Raw genomic sequence first — 26,726 nt, 5'->3', positions numbered from 1 at the left:
ATATCTTAAAGACTACAGGAAATTTATGTTCCTAACATACTAGTCATCCTTTAAATATGAGAAATATGAAAATGCATTTTGTGCAATTTGCAAAAAACCCAAAGAACTACATGTTTTTTCGCTATTTATTTTGTGCATTAACAAAGATAACAGGAACCTTTAATAAATGATGCTAACCAATTATTTTTGATGATTGATCGGTTGTAATGGACCAATCATCAATTATGAGATTTTAACCAATTCCCAACACTAGCTACTACTCTAACTCACTGCTGCAGCGCCAGGAACGTGTTCCACTCCAGGGCAGGTATCTGTACTCCGGGACTGATTGGAGGCTTGTATTTCTCAACGCGTCTCGACTCTCGGACAAGGTCGCCCCAGCATCCTGGAAACAGCCAAATTTACACTACATCAAGGAAGTCCTTGGTCTTACAAGTTGTGTACACTTTCTGGCTTTCAGAAGGGATATTTTTATCTTTCCATGACACACAAAAATGATTCTTTCAATTCAAGTGTATGCATGAACAGAATGTTGGGTTATCCCTATCAATATTTGAGGAATATCTATCGGTGAACACAACACATATTGAAGATAACACGGCATATTACCAAAGTGAATGAGCAGGTTGATCAAACGTTGTTTTTGTCCGAACCAGAACAACTCTTGTCATAACATGTTAATGATAACATCAAATTATTTTGAACAAGAAGACAATAACAAAGTCATCAGTATTCCCTCACCTTCAAGTATGTTATGTATCTAATTATCAGTGATTATACCACAACAGGTTAATCCTACAGCTTGTGAGCATAAAGAACAATACTGAAGGGATGATATGTTATGCTCCAAAGACAAACACTACCTGCATCTGACCCTAAATCAAGCATGTGCATGTTTATGGAAAAATATACTGTCATTAGTTATAGTGAGTGAGTTGCGTTTTACGCCACTTCCAGCAATATTCCAGCAATATCACAGAGGGGGACACCAGAAACAGGCTTCACATATTGTACCTATGTGGGGAATCGAACCCAGGCTTTCAGTGTGATGAGCGAACGCTTTAACAACTGGGCTACCCCAGGGCCCATATTATTTATAACCTGAATAGCAAAATGCACCAATTCAGTGCATGTATTATATGTAAAGAAGCAGATATACTTAAAATGGGATGCCCTCAGATGTTCGTTCAGCTGTAGCAAGAACTAAGATCAGATTTTAATGCAGTTGCAAGTTCACATGTGTATTCTAGACCTGTGCATTGAATGAGTGAGTGAGTGTGTATGCCGCACTCAGCAATATTCCAGCTATATGGTGGCGGTCTGTAAATAATCGAGTCTGGACCAGACAATCCAGTGATCAACAGCATGGGCATCGATCTGCGCAACTAGGAACCGATGACATGAGTCAACCAAGTCAGCGAGCCTGACCACCCGATCCCGTTAGTCACCTCTTGCGACAAGCATAGTCACCTTTTGTGGCAAGCATGGGTTGCTGAAGACCTATTCTACCCCAGATCTTCACGGGTAGCATTGAATGAGCATGCAATACCTGTGCACAGAGAGAATCCCTTTAAATCTGCCTGGTACTGTCTGTCCTCCACAGCACTCCCAGGGTACTGTGCAATGCCAGTGTGGCGAGCTCGATGATACAAGTCCTTCTCCACTGGTTCCCGGGGAAGTGGGTTGTCTGCCCTTGGTTGCACCGTGATGGAATGTAGTTGAGCAACAATCATATCATGGTCAAGAGTAGTTTTGAAATGCTTGAATTTTTCTGAATCATCTCCAGATTTACTTTTGGCTGTGTCATCATTCCATTTGTCACTTCCTTTCTGATCCCTTCCCATTTCAAGATGGCTTCCATCGGGGTCAGGCAGGATGACCCTGACACTGCCAATATTTGCATAAATCAAAGGGAGGCAACCAGCTGAGAAAAAGGGTGGAGACTGATTCTTCTTGTGGTGGCTGTGAGTATATACCAGCCTCTGGCTTGCTGATTTCGTCAGTGCAATATCTGGACTTGGGTTTCCAAAATCAAATATGTCAACCAAAGTGTCAAAAACTGGTAGATACAACACAATATCACATGGATCCGTCTTCAAACAAACTTCTGATATATATTCATGAAAATATAGCTCATCAAATGAGGATTCGGTTTCATTTTCTGTCAAATCCGACAGTTCAATGTTTGTCTTCTTCATCTTCTTGGAAACATTCTTACACAAAGCTCTGGTGAACGTGAACGTGAGGAAGCCACTGGTCTGCTCCCTCTGCATGCCTTCAGACGACGGGAACAGTGGGACAACAGGCTGGCTGTCAGACGTCCACAGCTTGTTACTGACAATCAGGGTATCACGGGGAAGCTCACCCCGACAGGACATCAGAATGCCTTCACATGCACCCTTCTCCCATGGCCTATCTTGTCTGTAACATCAATAATCAAGAATAAAAGATCATATTAAATTATATTCATCAGTTATATATAGCATATAGATGTTAAGCATCCTTTGCAAAATGGATTAGTATAAAAGTTTTATGTTTCAGGACAATCATCTGTGATGATGTTGCTGGAATATTGCTAAAAGAGCAAGTTGCAAAATCTTAGTATAAAAGTTTTCCATGAACAGGATCCCAGTTCTATCATGGTGAGGCATCTCAATGTGGGTGGAAGCCCATAAGTGATGCAGGTGTCAGACGTATACCACTTTGGTGAACACATGACTATGGATATGGTACGAACAAACCCAGAATCATAACTGGCATAAAACTGGAGTCGAAACCACAATCATAGGTTTCTGGCCTACCCAAGAGTTGAAAATATGTGAAGTGGTGGAATAAGTGAGTGAGTTTAGTTTTATGCCGCTTTTAGCAATATCACAGCAATATTATAGCAGGGGACACCAGAAATGGGTTTAACACATGGTACACATTAAAGGGGATTGAACCCAGGTCCTCCATGTGACAAGCGAACACCTTAACCCCACCGACCATGAAGTGATGGACCTTAGATGACTGGACCACCAGTGTCCCCGTATTTGTGATCAAGCAATACATGCCACACAGAGCACTAGATTGTAGCTCGCCTGAATTTTTGGACATGTGAAACCATTCACATGTAATATGCCAATGTAGTACTACTCTCTTAACATGTCTGATCTGGTTGCATAAGGTTAATACAGTCAAGATTAACATTTTTCTTGTTTCATATCTACTCTGGCTCTGACATACCTTTTCTGTAGATGATTTATGTTGAATGACCCCATTGTAGCCTTGACCTTGGAATATACCTGCTGGATGTCGATGGAGGTCGCAACATCTTCAGCCACAACTGTCAGACAGGTCTCTGTCAAAACACCCCTGGCATTTATATAGATTTCAGGAAAAAACAATGCAACTCTTACTAGTTCTACATAGAAAAGAAACTGCCTGTTGCCTATATGTATTACTCCTAGTGTTAACATCAGTGATTTCCAAGTCAGACAGGATGATCAAATAGAGCCTGAAGCTTATGAGTGCAATACCTGGATCACAGTTCTATATCGAAAAACATTTCAGGCATTTTAACAAACTTTAGGAAAACAATTTGGTTATCAAGCAGAAACAGTTGTTGAAAATACTTTCTTTCATTTGAATAACAAGATAGTATTGTGACTTAATAGTAGAAAGCTTTAACTGATTGTTGATATTAATCCATAAACTTTAAAGCTGAAGAATAATGATAATTTTATGGATATATTCTGTGAAAAGCGATGTTTCGACAATGATTCTAATGTCGTTATCAAACTTTAAAGCTGCAAATAAGAAAAGGAGCATATCAGCTACATTTCAGTCTTAACTCCCAATTTTTTCACAGAACATTATGACAACAAGAAGACAAAGTCATCAATATCCCCGCCAATGGCAAAATACTCTTCATGAATATATCTACGAAAGTACTGATTATGTCAAATGTTTTTGGCGTGTATATAGCTACTGGTAAGTGGAAGGAGAGTACTGAAAGGTTTCAAAGTTCTGCTCCAGAAAGGAGCACTACCACCAAATTCAGTTGAAGCCAAAATTGTTGCCATGGAAACGCAAAAAAAAGTTTTTATTCAGAAATCCAAAACTAGCAAATGGCACCAGTTCACCACTAGACCTACCTATGTATGAAATTTGGTGATGAAACAGTGAACAGTTTTAAGTTCTGCTACAGAAAAGAGCACTACCACCAATTTCAGTCAAAGTGAAACTTGTTGCCATGGAAATGCCAAAAATCTTTATTCAGAAATCCAAAACTACCAAAAGGCACCAGTAGACCACCAGATCTATCTATGTGCCAAGTTTGGTGAAGAAATGTTGAACGGTTTTAATGTTATGGTCCGGAAAAAGACAAATGTGCACGGACGGATTGGACAGGACGGAAGGACGGAGTCCATTTTAATAACACACACACACACACACACGCGACACAACACATTGCATGGGGATAACAATGTGACAAACAACAGAACATTCACTTTACCTGATGCTGACAATTTCTCCTTTCCATAAAGCTTCACGTCAAATCTGGGCACCAGGAGCTGGGTCCACAGTGATAACTTCACACCTGGCTTGCTACTCAAGTCCTCTCCCACAACCTCACGCACTGGGCTGCTCTCATCTCGTGAGATGTCTTCTGATTGGTCAGTTATCACAACATCATTGTCACATGACAATGTACTGGCCACCTTCTTGTCAGGAGAGCTGGAGATTGGTTGAGCAATGGGTACATCTTTCTGGGGCTGGAGCATCTTCCACAGGTTGAAGCAGAGTGATGTCCCTTTCCTGACCAGCATCAGTGCCTTCTGTATCACCACCATACACAGCTGTGTCTGTAACAAAAGTAAAGATGCATATATCAGATCAGTTAACAATACACATAAGCTGTGTAAATATATTAAACAAGGGAACATGACAGGTTTGTAAAAGAAAAGGACCTTAAATAAGTCAGAAATAATATGTTTTATTATTTTAGCAATAATTAACAAATACTTAGGACAGAGGAGGCTATTGCTTCTTTTTTTTCAAGACACATATTTGGAAAGTGATTTTGTTCTCTTACTGTACCGGGTCCAGTATCTACAGTTTTGCAAAGACATGCATGACAACAATTCTACAATGGTTCCATAAATCATACAAATTAGTATTGCAATTAACAAACATATCACTCTATATCATTCATTAATTCCTAGTAGAGGCAAATACTAAAATACAGCAAAGGTTGAAAAAGTAAATTTCTGAAAAGGAAATAAACATCTTCACGGAAGTCATTTGATTAAGACAAGACAATAGATTTGTTCTTATTAAATATCTAAACATGATGTGGAATTACCTGTATATTGGAGACAGCAATTGTTGGGGGCTGCATGTCAATATGGAGACAGAGACCAAGGGCTGTAATGTTGTCTGATGTTGGAGGTGTATACTTGCATGTCACTGCCACAGTCGATGCTACATTGAGAGGCTTGAAGAGAGACAGCGTTGTCTTCTCCTTGTGAAGGGAATACACTGTTAGTTTCTCCAGCTTCACAGACCATGGCAACTTGTCTCCTGCAAGACACACAGAACATCAAATAAATCTTATACATATTGCAATACATCCTGTTCAAATATTCTGGCAGGGGACACCAGAATTGGGCTTCACACATTGTACCCATGTGAGGAATCAAACCCGGGTCTTCGGCATGACAAGCAAACGATTTAACCACTAGGCTAACCCACCACATCGTGACAGTGGGTTAGTCCACTGGTTAAAGCAATTGCTTGTCACACCGAAGACCTGGGTTTGATTCCCAAAATAAACAATGTGTGAAGCCCATTTGTTGAAAAATTGCTAAAACTGTACTAATCACTCATTCTTACAACCATCAAACAATATATAGTGTTATATAACAATATATATATATATATAGCACAGCCTCAAACAATATATATAGTGTTATATACAACAGATATATATATATAAGACAGAGACTGAAACAATATATAGTGTTATATAACAACAGATATGTATATATGTGGCACAGCATCAAACAACATATAGTGTTATATAACAGATAGATATATATGACACAGACTGAATCAATATATAGTGTTATATAACAATAGATATATATATGGCACAGCATCAAACAACATATAGTGTTATATAACAGAGATTATATATGGCACAGCATCAAACAATATATAGTGTTATACAACAGATATATATATATGACACAGACTGAAACAATATATAGTGTTATATAACAATATATATATATATGGCACAGCATCAAACAATATATAGTGTTATATAACAATATATATTTATATGGCACAGCATCAAACAATATATAGTGTTATATAACAACAGATATATATATATGACACAGACTGAAACAATATATAGTGTTATATAACAATAGATATATATGACACAGACTGAAACAATATATAGTGTTATATAACAATAGATATATATATGACACAGCATCAAACAATGTATAGTGTTATATAACAACAGATATATATATATAGCACAGCATCAAACAATATATATTGTTATATAACAACAGATATATATATATATGACAGACTGAAACAATATATAGTGTTATATAACAACAGATATATATAGATAGATATATATATGACACAGACTGAAACAATATATAGTGTTATATAACAATATATATATATATATATATATATATATGACACAGACTGAAACAATATATAGTGTTATATAACAATAGATATATATATGTGGCACAGCATCAAACAACATATAGTGTTATATAACAGATATATATATGTGGCACAGCATCAAACAATATATAGTGTTATATAACAATATATATATATATATATATATATATATGGCACAGCATCAAACAATATATAGTGTTTTATACAACAGATATATATATATATATATATATGACACAGACTGAAACAATATATAGTGTTATATAACAATAGATAGATATATATATGGCATAGCATCAAACAATATATAGTGTTATATAACAACAGATATATATATATATATATGACACAGACTGAAACAATATATAGTGTTATATAACAGATAGACAGATAGATATATATGACACAGACTGAAACAATATATAGTGTTATATAACAATAGATATATATATGTGGCAAAGCATCAAACAACATATAGTGTTATATAACAATAGATATATATATGTGGCACAGCATCAAACAATATAGTGTTATATAACAATATATATATATATGGCACAGCATCAAACAATATATAGTGTTATATACAACAGATATATATATATATGACACAGACTGAAACAATATATAGTGTTATATAACAATAGATAGATATATATATGGCATAGTATCAAACAATATATAGTGTTATATAACAACAGATATATATATATATATATGACACAGACTGAAACAATATATAGTGTTATATAACAACAGATATATATATATATATGACACAGACTGAAACAATATATAGTGTTATATAACAATAGATATATATATGTGGCACAGCATCAAACAACATATAGTGTTATATAACAATAGATATATATATGGCACAGCATCAAACAATATATAGTGTTATATAACAATAGATAGATAGATATATATAGCACAGCACCACCCACCTATGAGTGAGCCATCCAGTGTAGTGATGGGGATGTCCTGCACGACAGACATAGGCTTGGCACCGGAGCTGTTGATAACCATGGAGGGGAGACACACGACCAGAGTGCTGGGGACGCTGCCATCTTGGAATGCAGAGTGAAAGTTGACTGGAATGTCCATGCTTGGCTCCAACATCGCCATGGAAACATCAGGGAGAAATATACAGCTGCTTCTAATCTCAACCTGTAAGAGTTACATAGAGAGAGTCAAAACACTCAGGATTTATCAAGTCCTGCTTGGATGTTGATATTCAGCCCGTAGTCTTCCACAAATGTGAGTTAAAAATCCAGAAATGCAATTAGAAGTTTCCCAATTCATGTATAATCCCTAACTACTGTTATGGCTTTCCAGAGATGACTAAGCATAATAACAGAACATTTGTAGAGTGCCTTTCCAGGCTAAATATCCTGCTCAAAGTGCATAACATAAGCGGGATCAATATAGGGAAGGGCTTTGATTTGCATTAACATACTAGTGTTTCCCCCAGCATCCAAAAACTGAAGGGCAACAGAATTTCAAAAAGGACACCACAATTCCAAACTGGGCATGTAATAAGAGATTTCCAAGCATTGAATTAAGAATCATATATGCATATATGCATAAGTGTTAATATCAATTTCTGTATTAAATAGAAGGTCAGGTCCACAAATAGAAAGGGCAGGTGGCCAAATAAAAAGGCAAGGCCAAATAAAAAGGGCAAAGTGCAGCACCCTGTTAAAACTGCCTAGGAAAACCCTACATACCTCTAAACAAGAAAGAATAAGAACTATAATAAATTTACACAGTTTATCCCAATCTGCCTGCCAAGGGTACTTAGTTTCAGGTTTTATCTAGAAGACTACCACCTAGGGCACATCAGGTTGTAAATACCTGACTAAACAAACTGCTTCCAGCAAACAAAGCTACCCTTCCTTGAAGTCATGTTATCATTTTACTAAAAGTAAACAAAACTTGCCTGAATGTGTAGCATCTTGATCAAGGGGAACAACTCCGCCATTTTCGCGGCGATGCCCTGGGGTCTTGGTGCCCCTCTCCCCCCAGCAGTAACCTCGGTCTGTCTCTCTGGGGGACAGAAGCTGGGAGGCTGTTTGTGTCTGGGACTGGGTGAAAGGTCGTGAACCTGTGGGGTTGGTCAGTGAGCTACTGGAATGTACTGAAACTGAGAGGAAGATTCAAGGTCTTCAGACAATTGTCAGATTAATTGTAGATCTTTTAGATCAGTATTAGTCCGCACCATCATTAGTTCTAATCTAGACCACTACCAGTACTAGTCTAGACCACTACCAGTACTTGTCTAGACCACTGCTAGTTCTAACCAACACCATCACCAGTATGAATCTAGACCACTACTAGTCTAGACCACTACCAGTACTAGTCTAGACCACTGCTAGTTCTAACCAACACTATCACCAGTATGAGTCTAGACCACTACCAGTACTGGTCTAGACCACTGCTAGTTCTAACCAACACCATCACCAGTATGAATCTAGACCACTACTAGTCTAGACCACTACAAGTACTAGTCTAGACCACTGCTAGTTCTAACCAACACTATCACCAGTATGAGTCTAGACCACTACCAGTACTGGTCTAGACCACTGCTAGTTCTAACCAACACCATCACCAGTATGAATCTAGACCACTACTAGTCTAGACCACTACTAGTCTAGACCACTACAAGTACTAGTCTAGACCACTACTAGTTCTAACCAACACCATCACCACTATGAATCTAGACCACTACCAGTACTAGTCTATACCACTGCTAGTTCTAACCAACACCATCACCAGTATGAATCTAGACCACTACCAGTACTAGTCTATACCACTACTAGTTCTAACCAACACCATCACCAGTATGAATTTAGACCACTACCAGTACTAGTCTAGACCACTGCTAGTTCTAACCAACACAATCACCACTATGAATCTAGATCACTACCACTACTAGTCTAGACCACTGCTAGTTCTAACCAACACCATCACCAGTATGAATCTAGACCACTACCAGTACTAGTCTAGACCACTGCTAGTTCTAACCAACACCATCACCACTATGAATCTAGACCACTACTAGTTCTAACCAACACCATCACCAGTATGAATCTAGACCACTACCAGTATTAGTCTAGACCACTGCTAGTTCTAACCAACACCATCACCACTATGAATCTAGACCACTACAAGTACTAGTCTAGACCACTGCTAGTTCTAACCAACACCATCACCACTATGAATCTAGACCACTACTAGTTCTAACCAACACAATCACCACTATGAATCTAGACCACTACCAGTACTAGTCTAGACCACTACTAGTTCTAACCAACACCATCACCAGTATGAATCTAGACCACTACCAGTACTAGTCTAGACCACTGCTAGTTCTAACCAACACCATCACCACTATGAATCTAGACCACTACTAGTTCTAACCAACACCATCACCAGTATGAATATAGACCACTACCAGTACTAGTCTAGACCACTGCTAGTTCTAACCAACACCATCACCAGTATGAATCTTGACCACTACTAGTTCTAACCAACACCATCACCAGTATGAATCTAGACCACTACCAGTACTAGTCTAGACCACTGCTAGTTCTAACCAACACCATCACCAGTATGAATCTAGACCACTACCAGTACTAGTCTATACCACTGCTAGTTCTAACCAACACCATCACCAGTATGAATCTAGACCACTACCAGTACTAGTCTATACCACTGCTAGTTCTAACCAACACCATCACCAGTATGAATCTAGACCACTACCAGTACTAGTCTATACCATCACCAGTATGATGGTACTAGACTAGACCACTACAAGTACGAGACAAGAACATCATTAGCATTAGACAAGAACCTTACTGGTTCATCAAACAGTGCCTATAATGATGGATTGACTGCAGCTGTTGAAAGATACACAGGTGAGGCGAGGTGAAATGTCATTTAATGTCGCACTTAAGAATATTTCGCTCATATGACAATGTGCATGCATGTGTATGTGCGGCTGCTTGTACTAGCCCAGACTGAAGCTGGTTTTATAGTGATAGCTCACTGAGATACCATGCCACAGGTAAGCATGAATACCCCACTCAGACACATTATACTGACTCCGAGCCGACCAGTCCTTGTTGTACCCAATAATGCCGAGCGCCAGGCAGGGACCAATGAAAGATACACCATTATGTCTGAGTACAAATATCATAATGACACATACTGTAATCCATCATTAGTTACAGAATGAGGACCCCTAATAATGGCTGAAGGTGATATCAAGACATTCCCTACACATACACACCTTGAGACAAACTGGCTTGTAGCGGAGAGGCCGCCTGGGCCAGAGCTAGGTCTACAGTGATGCTGTCTTCCCTGCGAGATGCCGCCAGGGAGTGGCGAGACCTGGGGGCGTACATCAGCCAGTCAAGAAGAGCAGGGTCCATGCACGCCACACAACCCTCCATGTTCAACAAAATCACAGCAGGAGCTGAAGAGAAAGAACATATTATATATCTGAACCATGAAACATAAGGATTTCAAATATAGTACAGAGAGAGAGGGAGTATGGTTACAAACATGTCACATTATATAATATGGACATATATTAGCGAGATGTTTGAATAACATTCCAACATACTGGTGTTAAACCATTGAAACATAGCATAAAGAAACTTAACATACTTCAAGTGTTTGTAACAGAAATACAATATTGTCCAACACTTCAATAGATAGGGTATTTGCAATTACAATATATGACCATAGATAAGCCAATTTTGAGGACAAAAACAGCAGTCTGTAGAAAGGGGTCGGCATATCTACAGGGGTCGGTACATATATTTATCATCCAAAACTGCGTTCCACAAGAGATATTGCTTGTGTGAGAGCAAACGATATCTCCTATGGAGATATCGTTTTGACGGTAGATTTTGTACAATGCCCTGATAATGCTATGACGTCATGAACTTGATGGCATCACAATGCTATGACATCGCTGCACTGCAAGTCTAAAGGAAGTACCGTGTTCAGAGATACTAATGAAGAGGGATTGTTGATCATAAATAGAATCTCATCCTCGTGTCTACTGATGATTCAGTTATTACAATTATATAAACACTCGGATATTTATAACTTTATCAACTCATGTTGATAAAACTGATATCAGTAGACACTTGAGTGAGATTCTCTCTCTATATATCGAGAGTACATAACAAAAACACAATACTGATAATCATACGCCAAGGGGGACAATGCACACCTTCAGACACATTCCTCTTTTTGGGCAGCTGTACTGTGAAGTTGAGGCAGTCCCCCAGCACATCCTTGTGACACGCTTCCTGAGTGAAGAAGGTCTTCACATGGAGACTCCCTGTGTCAGCTGGCCCTGTGAAGATGGGGGCAACTCTGTTGGACTTGCTTACTGGATCTAAAAATTGAACATGGAACTCATATATATCTAGGAAAAAATACATATATATCTAGGAAAAAATACAGTCCAGAATCATTATACAGTATATCCTTAACAAAACTTGTATCACATGCATTTATTATCAGTCATGGTATAATTTACTAAGAAAATACAATCCAAATATGACATATGTTACATTTGACCACTTTCTAAATGGCATTGTGTATTCGTAGTTTTCAGCTGGGGTAGCAGTGCCAATTTACACTTATCAGAGAGGTACACAAAGTCTGTGGTCTAGACTACCAGTTGTCCGACTTCCATTTTTGTGGAAGCTGCAGTGGCTGAGCGGGGTAGGCGGCTGACTTTGTGTGCTGGCGATTAGGTGTCTGACTCTGAGGGTGTGGGTTCAAATCCCGGATGGGACAACCCAACAAAAGTACTAGAATCTGTACTTCACTGAGAAAGTGTAATCCCAAATATAACACGTTACATTTGACCACTTTCTAAATGGCATTGTGTATTCATGGTATAATTCCTCTAAAATAGCGATGATGAATATTACAGCATCCTCAAATTCACTTTATATTCTTTCCCAATGTGCTTCTGTCATGTCTACCTACGTCCTTTGGTCTAGTTCCTCCTTAGATGCTCAACACACAGCTTCTGTCATGTCTACCTACGTCCTTTGGTCTAGTTCCTCCTTAGATGCTCAACACACAGCTTCTGTCATGTCTACCTACGTCCTTTGGTCTAGCTCCTCCTTAGATGCTCAACACACAGCTTCTGTCATGTCTACCTACGTCCTTTGGTCTAGTTCCTCCTTAGATGCTCAACACACAGCTTCTGTCATGTCTACCCTCGTCCTTTGGTCTAGTTCCTCCTTAGATGCTCAACACACAGCTTCTGTCATGTCTACCCACGCCCTTTGGTCTAGTTCCTCCTTAGATGCTCAACACACAGCTTCTGTCATGTCTACCTACGTCCTTTGGTCTAGTTCCTCCGTAGATGCTCAACACACAGCTTCTGTCATGTCTACCTACGTCCTTTGTTCTTGTTCCTCCGTAGATGCTCAACACACAGCTTCTGTCATGTCTACCTACGTCCTTTGGTCTAGTTCCTCCTTAGATGCTCAACACACAGCTTCTGTCATGTCTACCTACGTCCTTTGGTCTAGTTCCTCCTTAGATGCTCAACACACAGCTTCTGTCATGTCTACCTACGTCCTTTGGTCTAGTTCCTCCTTAGATGCTCAACACACAGCTTCTGTCATGTCTACCTACGTCCTTTGGTCTAGTTCCTCCGTAGATGCTCAACACACAGCTTCTGTCATGTCTACCTACGTCCTTTGTTCTTGTTCCTCCGTAGATGCTCAACACACAGCTTCAGAGGGAGCAATTCAAATATAACCGTATTTTAGCGTGAACATTATCTTGTAATACATTCAGTGAAGTAATTTTGTTTACCTTTCAAGTACAGCACGAACTGTGCGGATGTGACACTACCAGTGTAGGCGTCTACGATTGCCGTGGAACAACACTTCATCTCACATCCACTCACTACCATCTCCAAGACTGGCTGGGATGGGGTCCTTTCCTGGTCTGAACAAGCATTAGCATCTTCCAGATCATATTCCTCAGGTTTAGAACGACTTTAGCATTCTCCCATGTACAACATAGAACTAAACATGTATCTCCCCCAAATAACAACAGTAAACTCAGTCCTTATTTCTCTATTCAAAACAGCTAACAACAAAGTTACCTGAAGAATATATACATCTAAGTCCCAAAAACAGAGTTCTTAATATATTTTCTCAGATTAAACAATGAACAATTGATCCCCAGAATCTCAACAGAACAGTTAAATGTAGCAAGCTGCCTTATGATTACACTGCTGTCTGAGAGAGCTAATACATGAAGTGTTGTTTGGGACTGAACCTGTCCAAGATGTATAGAATTATAAGATAATTTTCATACAACTTTGTCTAAATACCCTCAACATTCTTATGTTACCTGGGCCTTGCTTGTATGGTACACCTGTCTCACAAATCAACTCAATCAATGTTTTTCAAACACTATTCGTGAAGATCCGTGTTAGAATTGGTCTTCAGAAACCCATGCTTGTCGTAAGAGGTGACTAATGGGATCGGGTGGTCAGGCTCGCTGACTTGGTTGACACATGTCATCGAATCCCCATTGTGTAGATCAAAGCTCATGATGTTGATCACTGGACTGTCTGGTCCAGACTCGATTACAATCAGCCTTGTTCTATATCTGTATTACCTGACTCTGGAAACATGTCATTGAGGAGACTGTCTTCTGTAAACTGTCCAGGCTGTGGATCTTTCTGCAACCATGATGATGTGATCTTGACCATCAGCAGCATGCTGGCTTTGGTGAGGTTGATGGAGAGCTGTGGCATCTCGCACATCCACTCCGTCAACGGCAGATAGGTGTTGGTCCTACAGAATCATCCAGGTAAATCCTACATCATGTTCAGTGCAAACACCAACCACAATCCTCTAACTATATGGTATGTTCTATCATAACCAGGAACTAAATACCTCTAGACTGTCACATTTGGGGTTCACATTGCTAACATATTGTCCTATGTCCTGTTTTCGGAAACTACAAAAAAGTTGTTATAGAAGTATCTTTGTGTTATCAGCATCTATCAAAAAATGTCCTGCACTGTGAAAATTACTGTTTATTTAATCTCTGCATCTGTCAAAGTGGTTTTCAGGCAATGATTTTGATGTGTAGAGACCCTTTCATTTTTAATGTCCAAAATTGAAAATTTTACTACAAATTGTATATTTATATACTTATCCTATCTCACGGTATGCACCTCTCTTCTTCTTCTATGACCATGTGTGGAAACGTGCTGTAGGCTAAGTTGAATCAAATCTTACTGGCCTCTGTCCACCCCCAACCCCCCAACCTCTGCCCCCACTCCGATATCAGCACCTGTCAATCATCTCCATAAGCGTGCAGCTCGCTCAGATGATCACATGACTACCTGTGCCTGTCATTCTCGTCTTGGAGCTTCCAGTAATCTGTGATGTGGGGCAGGTCGGGTGGGTATCCATCGCGTGAGATAGGATAAGTATATAAATATACAATTTATTGTAAAATTTTCAAATTTTTATACTTATCCAATCTCACGGTATGCATAATCCCACGGTTGGTAGGAGGGCGGCAGATTACCCTGTCAATACTTACAACTGCGAAGACGCATAACCCAAGGAGGCCAGGAGAAAGCACCAACTCCCGATATGCAAACTCCAAACTTGTGATGGGTTTCTTCAGGTAACCCCTTGGCTTACACAGCACAAAAACTCTAGGGAGTGGGCGCTCCCGAATTAATGTGGTTTTCAGCCGCAACTTTTGACAAGCAAAGGACGAAGTTTAGCAAGTAGCCCCCAAATTATCAGGAGACCCCAGTGAATTAAAGTCGAAGACCTTAATCTGGACAGTCCCTGCTTCGAAACTATCCCCCACAGACACACGCTGGAAGGCGGTGAAAGAAGGAATAGCTCGGTTGCTCAACTAGTTTAACGTTCAGTACCAATCTCCCTAACTTACCAAAGGTGAGAATGGACTTATGAGCGGAACGCTTCGAAAACCATGTAGGTAATCGGAAATCAACACTTCACTGACGTAATTGCTCAAAGAGTAGAGGTCAGTAAGCGGAATGTTGACCATCTCTGCATGTAGCACAAGTCTTGCCTCACAGTCTATCCAGTCATATTTTAGACATTGAAAACACGCTCTAGTCCCCTAGGTGAGAATGATCTAAGCCCAAATGAAAAAAGTACCCAGACATGGATTACATCGATATCTTTTATTATGTACAGAGCAAAACCGACCAAAGAAGGATTGCTTTATCTGCGAACGCGGGCCGATGACAATTGCTGCGCCAGGACCTGGGGGCCGAATTGATGGAGACCTTCCACGTCTGTAACCGATAGGTCCCTCAGGTAGTATGAGGCGAACACAGTATCTGATTTCCAAAAACATCCCTCCATGATGGACTGGAGGGAACAATTCCTGTGAAGCGCCATGGTGGAAGCGAGAGCCCGAGTCTCATGAGGCTTCGCCGTCGATGGTGGAGGTAGCTCAGCAAAGGCATAAGCATGCAGGATCGTAGTTCTCATCCAAAACGCCAAGGTAGTGCGTGAGACTTCCAAGGCGGAGGCAGTGAAGCTGGTCGTGAAGCAGTGAATGCCCGACGCTGACGACTGGAATGTCCTCTGCCAGAACCCTTTCCACGAAAGGAAGCAGCAGAACCCGAACGAACTTCCAGATTAGAAGGAACATAAGGGGGTGGCCGTCGCTGGTGCAACGAGTCCTCCACCTGCAAACGTTGGAATTTCAACAATTCCACTGACACTTGTAAATGAACATCTTGACCAACTCTGGAGGCGACATCTCTAATCGCCCCGTTGAAAAGTGACCTGCCAGACCACGGCTGACGAAAAAGATCAGTTCGGAACCTATCCTCCCATGAGGATAAGTGCAGAGGCCCCGTGCAACGCATAGCTGTGACATACGAAAAGAAGTGAGCCAAATGATCCAAAATGGTCTGAAATTGTTCTTGTAATACCACCATCGCCGCCCGAATATACGCCTGTTGAGAATGTGGAACTGACATAGCCACCGCCTCAGTTGTCGTCAACACCATGTCGAGTGGTGCCATAATCCTCCTTATGACACTATCCAAATGCAAGAGCTCACGATCCTCAACCAGGAATGGCGCGTAGGCATTCTGTTTGGTTCCCAACAACGTAATATCATCATCCACCGGAGGGGAGACGTTCAGCGTAGAGAAACCTGCGAGGCAGCTAGATAAATCCGTAATGCTCGAACTGGGCATAAGGAAAGATCTTCTATGTCATCTGGGCCCAAGATAGTGGACAACGGCGGAATCGTGAACGTGTGATCCGGCTGTCCTGGTAACTGATTCTTAGCGAGAAAATCCCACCGCAAACCAAGGAAAACTCTAGCATGTCTAGACCTCTCAAATCATACCCGAGAGACATCGAGAGCGTGCAACTCGGAAATACGGGCAGCAGTGGCCAAGGCCAGGAGAAAGAAGGTCTTAAAGGAGACATGTTTGAAATCTTTCTCCTCCAGAGGTTCATAATCAGCTGACAAGAGATGAGCAAGCACAATGGAAAGATCCCAAGCTGGAGGCGGGAACTTCCGGGATTGGTCAGCAAGTTTATAAGACCTGAGGAGAGGCTGGAGCTCAGGGACAGTGGACACCTTCACACCCGAGGCCGACGGGTAAGTAGATAGCGTAGAACCTTTGAGTTTTCTGGAGGTTCGAAGATGCTGAAGGTACTCTGCTACCATCTGCAGGGATGCCGTAGTGGGAGTGTTATGCCCTTCTTCCTGCAATACGCTTCAAAATTCTTCCACTTGTCATCGTAGAATGACCTAGTGGAGGTGCGATGTGCTGTAGTGATGGCAGTAGCAACACGCTTCAAATATCCCTTGGCCGTTAGCAACTGATGTAAATACGCCAAGTGTGAAGATGGAGCATGAGCGGGGACCAATGTAGCTGTATCTTGCAGAAACGATCCCTCGGGACAAACAGTCTGTTGACCTCTGTGTCGAACACTGCTCCAATGAATTGAAGACGACGCGTAGGGACTAGTTCTGATTTCTGCAGATTGAATAGCCAGCCTAATTGGTGAAAAAGCTGTATACCATATGCTCGGAATATTGCTGGAGTGTTGGCCATAAAACTCACTCACTCTCAGAATTAGATGTTTTTCAGAAGTAATGGAGCACTATGGACCTACAGGTGAGAGTGAAATTGGGTTTAGCGTTGTGCTTGAGAACATTTTCACTCTCATATGACGCATGTGCATGCATGTGCATGTGTATATACAGAAAGCTGGTACTAGCCACAGACTAGCTGTATTTATAGTGCACAGCCCACTGAGATACCATGCAGCAGTGGAAGCATTAGATACACCCCACTCAGACACACATTATACTGACTCGAGTCCCGACCAGTCCTTGTTATACCCATTAATGCGGCGCAAGGCAGGGACCACCAAGTACCATATTTTAGCATCTTTTGGTGCATGACGCGGCTCGGGGGAATCCTGCCACCAGCGACTTTCGCTCTCACAGTGGACAAGTACTCTACCACTACACTGTCGGAAAGCGCCTATGGACCTACAGCCGCTGCGCGGCCTCTGTTCCAGGGGCCAATTCTGGCCCAAAATTCAGTACTTTCCTATCCTAACATAAACTTAAACTGTCACATAATAATAGATATCTTTAGAAGGGGCGGTAGAAATAGTGGTATATATACTGCTATTTGTCACGGGCAAGACACGGTTCGAATTTCATATGGGCACAAGTCGTAAAGGTTTATTTCTGGTGTCCCGCCCCCGGATATTATTGCTGAATAATATTGCTAAAAGCGCGCGAAATTAAACTCAGTCAGTCAGTCTTTAGAGTTCTGTGCTCAAGCGATAAATAGTACTTTGTTACAGGATTTGGACTGATGTATAGGGCTGATATTGAGGATCCCAGGCACAGTACAGTAGGACTTCTCCACGCGGTGGTACAAGGTTGGGTCGAGCTATTCAGGTGACATGGACCAATCAGAATCTTTTCAGCGATGAATGTCACCGTGGAAGAACAGAGCCCTCATAATGCATCCTCTGTCTGAGATGATTCTTATTTCCCTGCTGCTTTGAACAAAACATCAGACCTAGATATTTAGTCAAAGAAGATGGAGTGTAACACAGATTATGAACTTTGTATCTTACAAGACAGACGTAGTTATGTTTAGAGTAAAGTTATTATTTTCTACTTATCCTGACCCTTTATTTGCTCCTCTCTGCATGAACCGAGATATGATGGACACATTCTGTTATGTTCAATGAGAAAATGGAAACTATCTGACTTTCAGAACACATCCTCCCCAGCCTTGCTCAGAAACCGTCTTCTAAATAAGTTCTATGCAGACCAATTCAACTTGACAGTGTATCAATGAGTCTATTGCACGAGGAGAAAGAACCAAATAGTATGAGTCAGGATAAGGAAAACTTTGTATTTTTATGAAAAGATAGGATCTATATATTTCCTGCAGGTAATATTTTCGCGGAGAAATGTAAACATTCAATTCCAGCACTGCTATGCGTAAGCAACAAACCCTGTCGGTGTCCAGAATTAAGGAAGGTCAAGATTCTTTCCTGGTTAGCAATCAAGAAAGTATTTCTTTATTAAGCTTATCTTCCACATATGTGTGGTATAATGGCCGTCCAACAACAGATTTCATCATTATATCTATCCAGAAGTTCTACATATTCTTGTCCTCCACTGCTGTAACCACAGGGCAAACTATATAAAAATGACAGGCCAACTTATAGTGCTTGGGCTCCATGTCTGTCATGAAGTACAGATAGTCAAACCCAGAATGCTCCATACTTCTGCAGACCAAACTGCTCCGTGTATAAGCTCCATGTGTTTCTCTCCATCGCTGACAAACTCATAGCCCTGACCCTGGTTCTCGGCTGACTTGGGGTCCAAGCAGGGACTGACTGATGTAGTTCACCACAGTCTTGTTGTTCAGTGACTCTCTCCTGCCTGTAGCAGCACCATGCTCTGGATAAAAGAAGTGTGAGTGAGTGAGTGAGTGAGTTTACTTTTATGCCGCACTCCCAGCAATATGCCAGCTATATATGGCCGGCTGGATAACGAAAGTGAGGAAACAATCATGCCTGACTGGCATCTTGAAACCATCTTGGAAAGTCTGAATGGACATATCGTCGTTGTATCTGATATGATGACATTTACTTGTCACCTCAAGTTGTTGAGAGTTCCAGCAAAGAGACACAATGAAAATCTTTAAAATACATTCCATCGAACTGAAACTTGTGAAACCGTAATGATAAATTCATATCATGTGTCTGCATAAACCAATTCAGATCACGCTGTCATGTGTGTTACTCATAGTTGACACAGATAATCAGTTTCCCATTCACCTGGAAATACTGAAGTCTCAAGATAACTAGTAGATGAGTCATTGTAGGAGTTCCTTTCGTGGAGTATTGCTAAAAAGTGTCGTAAACCATATTAAGCACACTCAGTTACTCACATAGCTTCACCTGGAGATCTACTTCTTACTCAGCTCTTACATGCATGACATGCTGAAGACTGTCAAGCGACTCCATCTTGAAGCTAAACATGTGAGTAAATGTTAACCAAGACCAACTGTTGCAGCTGTAACAAAGCAGTGTCCTACATACCCTCAGGATCACCCTGAGTCCTTGGCCCCACAGATGCACATGCCGTGGGGACACAGTGTAGTAACACCACACTGTGCATCCCGAAGAAGGTGATCCCATGCATCGATATATCAGAAGAGGCCCTCGGAGTCCAGATACAGGAAAGGATGTTGGTTCTCCTGTGGAGGCGTGCTGGCTAGAAGACTCCTTCACCTTCTCCGTTCAACTGCAAGACATTATTTTTGTATGCAGCCTGTGATAATGACACTGCAGCCTGAATATAATTTCAGTTTTAGAAATATCTTTTACTGCGCTCGTGTCAGCATAATCAATAGGATGTTACAAAAAGTCTGGAATAAAGTAATCAAATTTATACAAACCTGTAGAGGTTATGAATTCTTTGAAGAAAGTCCTCCTTGGGGTACATATAAGCATTAAAATGTCCATTTTAAAATCCTATGACAGTTGTAACTATATTTTCAATAAAATATTTACAAAACAAAAGCACGACGTTTTGTCTTGTGAGACCACCCTACAAGGGCCCCACCGGACCAACTACAGCCAAAAGAGCAGGGAAGCAACTCTACAATAACCACAAAATCGTTTTCCTTGACCAACCTCAAAAGTATATCAGGTTAGGAAGAAAACACATTTTCAGTATTTACAGTTCTAACTATGAGTAGCCTCCGCCATAGCCCCCAAACGGTCTCACGTGACCTGAGCCCAGCTCTCATCATTCTCTCCAATAAACCGCCTCCGTGGTGTAGTGGTTAGAGTGTCCACCCGGAGAGCAGAAGGTCGATCCCCGACCGCGTCATACCAAATGACGTTAAAATATGGTACTTGTTGGTTCCTGCCTGGCGCTCGGCATTAATGGGTACAACAAGGATTGGTCGGCTCGGAGTTTTTGTATATAGTGTCTGAGTGGGGTATTCATGCTTCACTGCGGCATGGTATCTCAGTGGGCTAGCACTATAAAACCAGCTTAAGTCTGGGCTAGTACAAGCAGCCGTACATACACATGCACACGCATGCACGTCGTCATATCAGCGAAATATTCTCAAGCACGACGTAAAACCCAATTTCACCTCACCTCTCCAAAATAAGCCCACACTAAGTCTTACAGTGAAGCCTGTAGTGCTGAGAGGGGACGGTTGGGAGGGCTAAGCATAAAATATCAATTTTATCATAAAAATTACATATTTTTCCTTATGACTCATGCTTATTGCTTACCGAATCTGACGGAATAGGTGGTGGGTCAGCCACCTAACGGGATTCACTATGACTGTCAACCAAAACAGTCTGATCGCATACCCCCTGAGAACTCTTCTTGCGGCTTCCTAGTTGTCTAAATGTCGTATTTGGGGGACCACCTTCTCTCAACTTTTATAGATTTTAGAATCTTAGAATGATCCATTTGTTAAGGTAAGGACTATTACCGAAACTGAATCGCAACCCATAAGTAACGGTAAGGACTATTACCCAACTGGGTTTATATCACTCAAGTGCTGACTCATCAAGTAAGACAGTGGAACATGGACTTGCTGCTGATGGCTATGGGTCAGTTGCCTAGCGTCAAGGAGTCAGCGTGATAAGGGTGAGTTCTCAATGTCCGGAATTGTGAGTTGTTGTACCACTACAAGTGGACCGAACTGGTGAATGCCTGATACATCCTCTGTAGCGATATCTCAAAGATAATGGTTAGCAAACACCGTGTCTGATTTCCAAAAGCAGCCGTCCATGATGGATGATAATGAGCAATTCCCATGTAGTGCGAGTGTCGACGCTACTGCTCTAACTTCATGCTGGTTAGATGCCCCTAGGTGGAGCCTAGAGATAGAGAAAATTACACTCACCAAGTCACCTGACCACTGATGTCAATCAAGGCGGGGGGCGTGACTAAGGCGTGGACCCCTACTGTCATAGCCTATATGCCGATTGGCTGATCGGATATTACATCCCCAGTCAAACCCCACCCCGACCTAAGTTCGAAGGGTATAAAACCAGGAACTTCGCCAAAACCAAACTACTGTCCATAGCGAAACAGCTCGTCAAGCGTGGAAAATGGAAAGTAAAAGTAAGGCACCGATCACCAACGGATAGCGGGACTAAAAACCACCGCCAGATACCGTCACCAATAAAAAGGGGATGATAGAAACCCAACACCAAGTGCAGAAATGGTCAGAGTAAAAATCTGGAAAGCTCAATCGGCTTGAGAGATGCTACTCTGTCCACTGCGGAGAACCGTCTGGCCAAACCGAGCACGCTCACGTGAGTGTTTATCCAGCTGATAATGACGGATGAACGTACTCGGTCGGCTCCAAATAGCTGCTGAGCAGATCTCCTCAATGGGCAGAGCAGCAGCATAAGCCTTGGAGGTAGCTACTGCACGCACCAAATGAGCTTTCAACCCCTCGGGGGGGATAAGCCTTTGTGTATGTAAGACATACAGATGGCAGACACAATCCACCTTGACAAGGTTTGTGTATTCGTCGGATGACCAGCCTTGCCGCTGCCGTAGCAGCAGAATAGCTGTTTATCCTTACGGATGGACGCCGTTCTCTTACTATACGCTTTTAATGTCTTGCGGACGTCTAACACATGAACCTTATGGTTAGTGTTACCTGACGACGCAGGAAGCGTGAAGGCGGGAAGATCTATAGGTGCCGTAATATGAAACGCACTATCGATCTTAGGGAGGTAAGAATCTGGTAAGCGGATACTTACACGATCCTTATGAAACACGGTAAGCTCCGGGTCCGATGACATAGCATGTATGTCACCGACCCGTCTACCAGATGTAACCGCTACTAAAAATGCCGTCTTCCAACTCAGCAGCTGGAGAGACAAATTCGCCAAATCGTAAAAGAGAGGACTGGACATCCAATCTAATACGAGAGACAAGTCCCATGTGGGACTGGACCGACGGACGACCGGACGCAGTCTGTCCACGCCTGCTAGGAAGCGCTGCACCAGAGGGTGTTGCCCTAAGAGAGCACCCTCAATGGGAATGTGGAAGGCTGAAATAGCCGTGGAGTAGCCTTGGATAGTAGATGCAGCTAAGCCGGACTCTAACCGAGACTGTAAAAACTCCAACACCTCGACTACAGTCTAAGAAAAGGGATCGAGAATCCCTCTATTTCCACACCAGCGCGCATAACAGGTGTCACCCCAGAGGCAAACAGATCTACCTGGAACGACCCGAACAAGTGGGAGATAATCCCGAATATCTCCCGGTCGAGTAACCACTCGTGAGGAGCTAGGATACGACGTGAGAGCGCATCTGCACGAACGTTGCCCACCCCTGGGAGATAAACAGGCATAACCCGTATGCTGAACTGATCGCACCATAGCAGAAACTGCAACGCCTCCTGAAGGAGTGACGGAGACACCGTACCGCCCTGCTTCAGGATATAGGACATCGCCGTTTGGTTGTCCATCTCTAGACGAACCGTGAGGTTTCGAACCTGATCCAGGAAGCGTTCGAACACCAACCGGACCACTCTCAATTCCAGCACATTGATGTGCAGGGTCGCCTCGTTCACGGACCAAAGGCCTAAAGCTGTGAGGTCGCCCAGGACACACCCCCAGCCTGTGAGGGAAGCATCCGTCTGAATTGTGAGCGTCGGCACCGGGGTTTCCAACGGTAAACCCTTGGATAGATTCCCGGTGACGGTCCACCACCATAAGTGAGGAATGAGCCACTCCGGAGTTACCAGAATCTTCTTGTAACTCTCTGAGTGAGACCACAGCTGCGATAGCGCTTGCTGAACAGGTCGCATCCTCAGGCGCGCACGCCAAACTATGTCCACTGTCGCCGCCATGTTGCCTAGCAACTGAAGCCAAGTTCGAGCTGAGGCCCTGGGGTACTGGAGGAATTGAAACACAATCCCCTGGACTTTGGGAATGTGGTCCCGAGACAGAGAGACTATGCCCTGTTTTGTCTCGAATCTCGCCCCCAAGAAAACCAGATCCTGGGTGGGAACCAGTTCTGATTTCTTGAGGTTGACAATTTAACCCAACTTGGTGAAAGTATCCATTACTGACTGTGTGGAATCCCGACTCAAGTGGGTAGCGAGTGCCCTGAGAAGTCAGTCGTCGAGGTACAGGTAACAAAAGCTGCCCTGTCCCCTGGCAATCTGAGCTGGCACCAGCATGAGTTTGGTCAACACCCTTGGTGCCGTGGAGATTGCGAAGGGGAGCACACGAAACTGATAACACTTCCCGTCGAAGGAAAACCGGAGGTATTTCCAAAACTCGGGGTGCATCGGTACATGGAGGTATGCGTCTTTGAGGTCGATTGACGAGAGCCAATCCCCTGCCTCTACAGATGAGATCACTGAACGCAGTGTCTCCATCTTGAAAGACAGCACCTCTATTAAATCGTTCACACCCTTGACATTGAGAATGGGTCTGAACCCTCCGTCCTTTTTGGTGACCAGGAAATAAGTGGAGTAAAACCCCAGGTTTTCCTGGCCCACCGGAACCATTTCGATGGATGCCTTGTCCAGCAACGACTGGACCTCGGCACGGAGTATATCCGCCTTCTCCTGAGAGTTTGGCACCGGAGTGCAACAAATCCTTGAGAAAGGAGGAGGGCCTCGCTTCCACTGTGGCCATCCCTGTGTGTGGACAGGACCCATGGATTTGAGGTGACTTTCTCCCATTCCCGAAGGAAAAGAGTCAGTCAGCCGCCTACAGGGACGTCGGGTAAAAGGCAGTGAATCCCGACGGTCAGCAGTGTAGCAACTGACCACAACTGGCCGACTTCCCCTTCCTCTGAAAGGCTGCTGAGCGGAAGCAGCCTTGCCCTTGCCATTACCCTTGCTCTTGCCCTTGCGTGCCTGAAGTGGAGCAGTCCACTTAGGCGCCTCCTTCCCCGAAGTGGAAGGATATGCAGCAGCAAGGACGGAAGGCCGGGCCCGAGAGGTGAGGGGTTGTTCAAGTAAGGGCTTGGAGGGCGACCGACAGCCATAATCGCACTCATCATCTGGCTAGCGCAAGACCAAATAGCGTCGCGGGCCAAATGAGAGTGCACCTCCGTAAGTTGCCGTGCCAGTGACGACACGGCATCATCCACGCCCTCCTGGTCCACCAGCTGCCTCTGCAGGGCAGAGAGGTAGGCTGAGTGAACCGTAACCCGAAGCTGCTGTACTGCGTTGCGGTACAGCAGCACCTGGTTACCAGAGGAGAAAGGCGGCAAGTGTTGACCCTGACGAACCGAGGCTTGGCTGTGGCCGGATGATCCCCCTAGGGCGATTGAGGCATAGATACACTCGTCCACCACCGGGGGATCAAACAACATTTCCTCTCCCATCAAGTGGCGCCGGTTTAGCTCGGGGAGATTGAACCGTGACCGACTACCTGACAGGAGTGGGTTGATTATTACTTCACTGATAAGCGAAGGTAAAATACGTAGCCGGGTATCGGCAACCCAACACGGAGCGAAAGCTTCACCGGGAAGCCGGAACTCCGCGGGGTCGGGGTCGTCCGAGGTGACAACCATGTGAGGTAGTACAGCTGCGATGCGTTTGCGCAACTGCCTCAGGGACGATCCAAGCGAGAAGCTAGCTTCTCCCAGCCGCTCCCGACCCCCATCCTCATCCATGGCTTCCTCCTCCCACTCCTCCAGGCAAGAGCTCTCTACATCGAGAGTGGGCTCCAGAAGAAGGGACCACGGACAACGACAGAGGCTCGAGAAGCACCGAGAAGCCTGGCTCGACCGACCCTAGGCTCGAGGCCGAGCCTGGGTGCCGAGATCCGAGGGAAGAGCCCGCCACGGCAGGATTCCCCAGAGCGCCGGAAGGTATCGAGGGAACCGGCAGTGCCGGTGCTCAAAAACCCACAGCATGGATGCCGGGAGCCATCGGTGCAACACCTGATGGACCAGCGCCGGTAAGCTGTACTGTACCAGAGCCTAGGCTATTAGCTATTAGCTATTAGTCTTGGAGTCACTAATGATATGGAAGTCGTCGTCAATCTCTGGCACTCTGATGAACATTTCCATGCTGTGTAGAGGAAATTTCCTTGCATTAAATGCCAGTGTATGGTGACCTTGGTGTCTAGTAGCATTCGCGAATGCTGACTTGAGTTTTTTGATATGGGCTTTATTGGCGGGATCGTCAGTGTGTCTAAGTCTTCGTCCACTATGCGATATGTCTCAGCCGAGTTCGAGTTATGAGTTGGCAAAGATGTATGCCAACCACTATCTAAGACTAAACTTCAGAGTCTGTGTAGATAGTTAATTCCTCTAGTTCGTGGACGCTCGTATCTGAAGCTGGTGCTTTGTCACGGATGGAATCGTTGATAGACGCCGTAGGAGTAGAATGACTAATCAGCTGTTGATTCTCCATTAAACGCTGTTGTTGC

The 26,726-nt window shown here is 43.1% G+C and overlaps 1 protein-coding gene across 1 annotated transcript in view; it reads right to left on the bottom strand.

The window, feature by feature from the left end:
• The window catches only part of LOC124258754 (vacuolar protein sorting-associated protein 13B-like), an 84,733-nt gene that overhangs the window by 35,954 nt on the left and 22,053 nt on the right, over positions 1 to 26,726 (bottom strand). The window contains 19 exon segments of the mRNA XM_046692836.1: positions 271 to 385; positions 1,550 to 2,421; positions 3,226 to 3,340; positions 4,499 to 4,847; positions 5,348 to 5,565; positions 7,656 to 7,878; positions 8,651 to 8,698; positions 8,700 to 8,854; positions 11,003 to 11,188; positions 11,957 to 12,124; positions 13,570 to 13,704; positions 14,386 to 14,564; positions 16,755 to 16,935; positions 17,169 to 17,460; positions 23,253 to 23,468; positions 23,660 to 24,331; positions 24,731 to 24,907; positions 25,112 to 25,351; positions 25,396 to 26,016. Coding sequence (XP_046548792.1) covers positions 271 to 385; positions 1,550 to 2,421; positions 3,226 to 3,340; positions 4,499 to 4,847; positions 5,348 to 5,565; positions 7,656 to 7,878; positions 8,651 to 8,698; positions 8,700 to 8,854; positions 11,003 to 11,188; positions 11,957 to 12,124; positions 13,570 to 13,704; positions 14,386 to 14,564; positions 16,755 to 16,935; positions 17,169 to 17,460; positions 23,253 to 23,468; positions 23,660 to 24,331; positions 24,731 to 24,907; positions 25,112 to 25,351; positions 25,396 to 26,016 — 5,162 coding nt within the window.

The sequence above is a fragment of the Haliotis rubra genome, unplaced genomic scaffold (assembly GCF_003918875.1).
Source record: "Haliotis rubra isolate DU_JTF1 unplaced genomic scaffold, ASM391887v1 Scf70, whole genome shotgun sequence".
Classification (NCBI taxonomy): domain Eukaryota; kingdom Metazoa; phylum Mollusca; class Gastropoda; order Lepetellida; family Haliotidae; genus Haliotis; species Haliotis rubra.
This window is presented reverse-complemented; position numbering and strand designations above follow the sequence as displayed.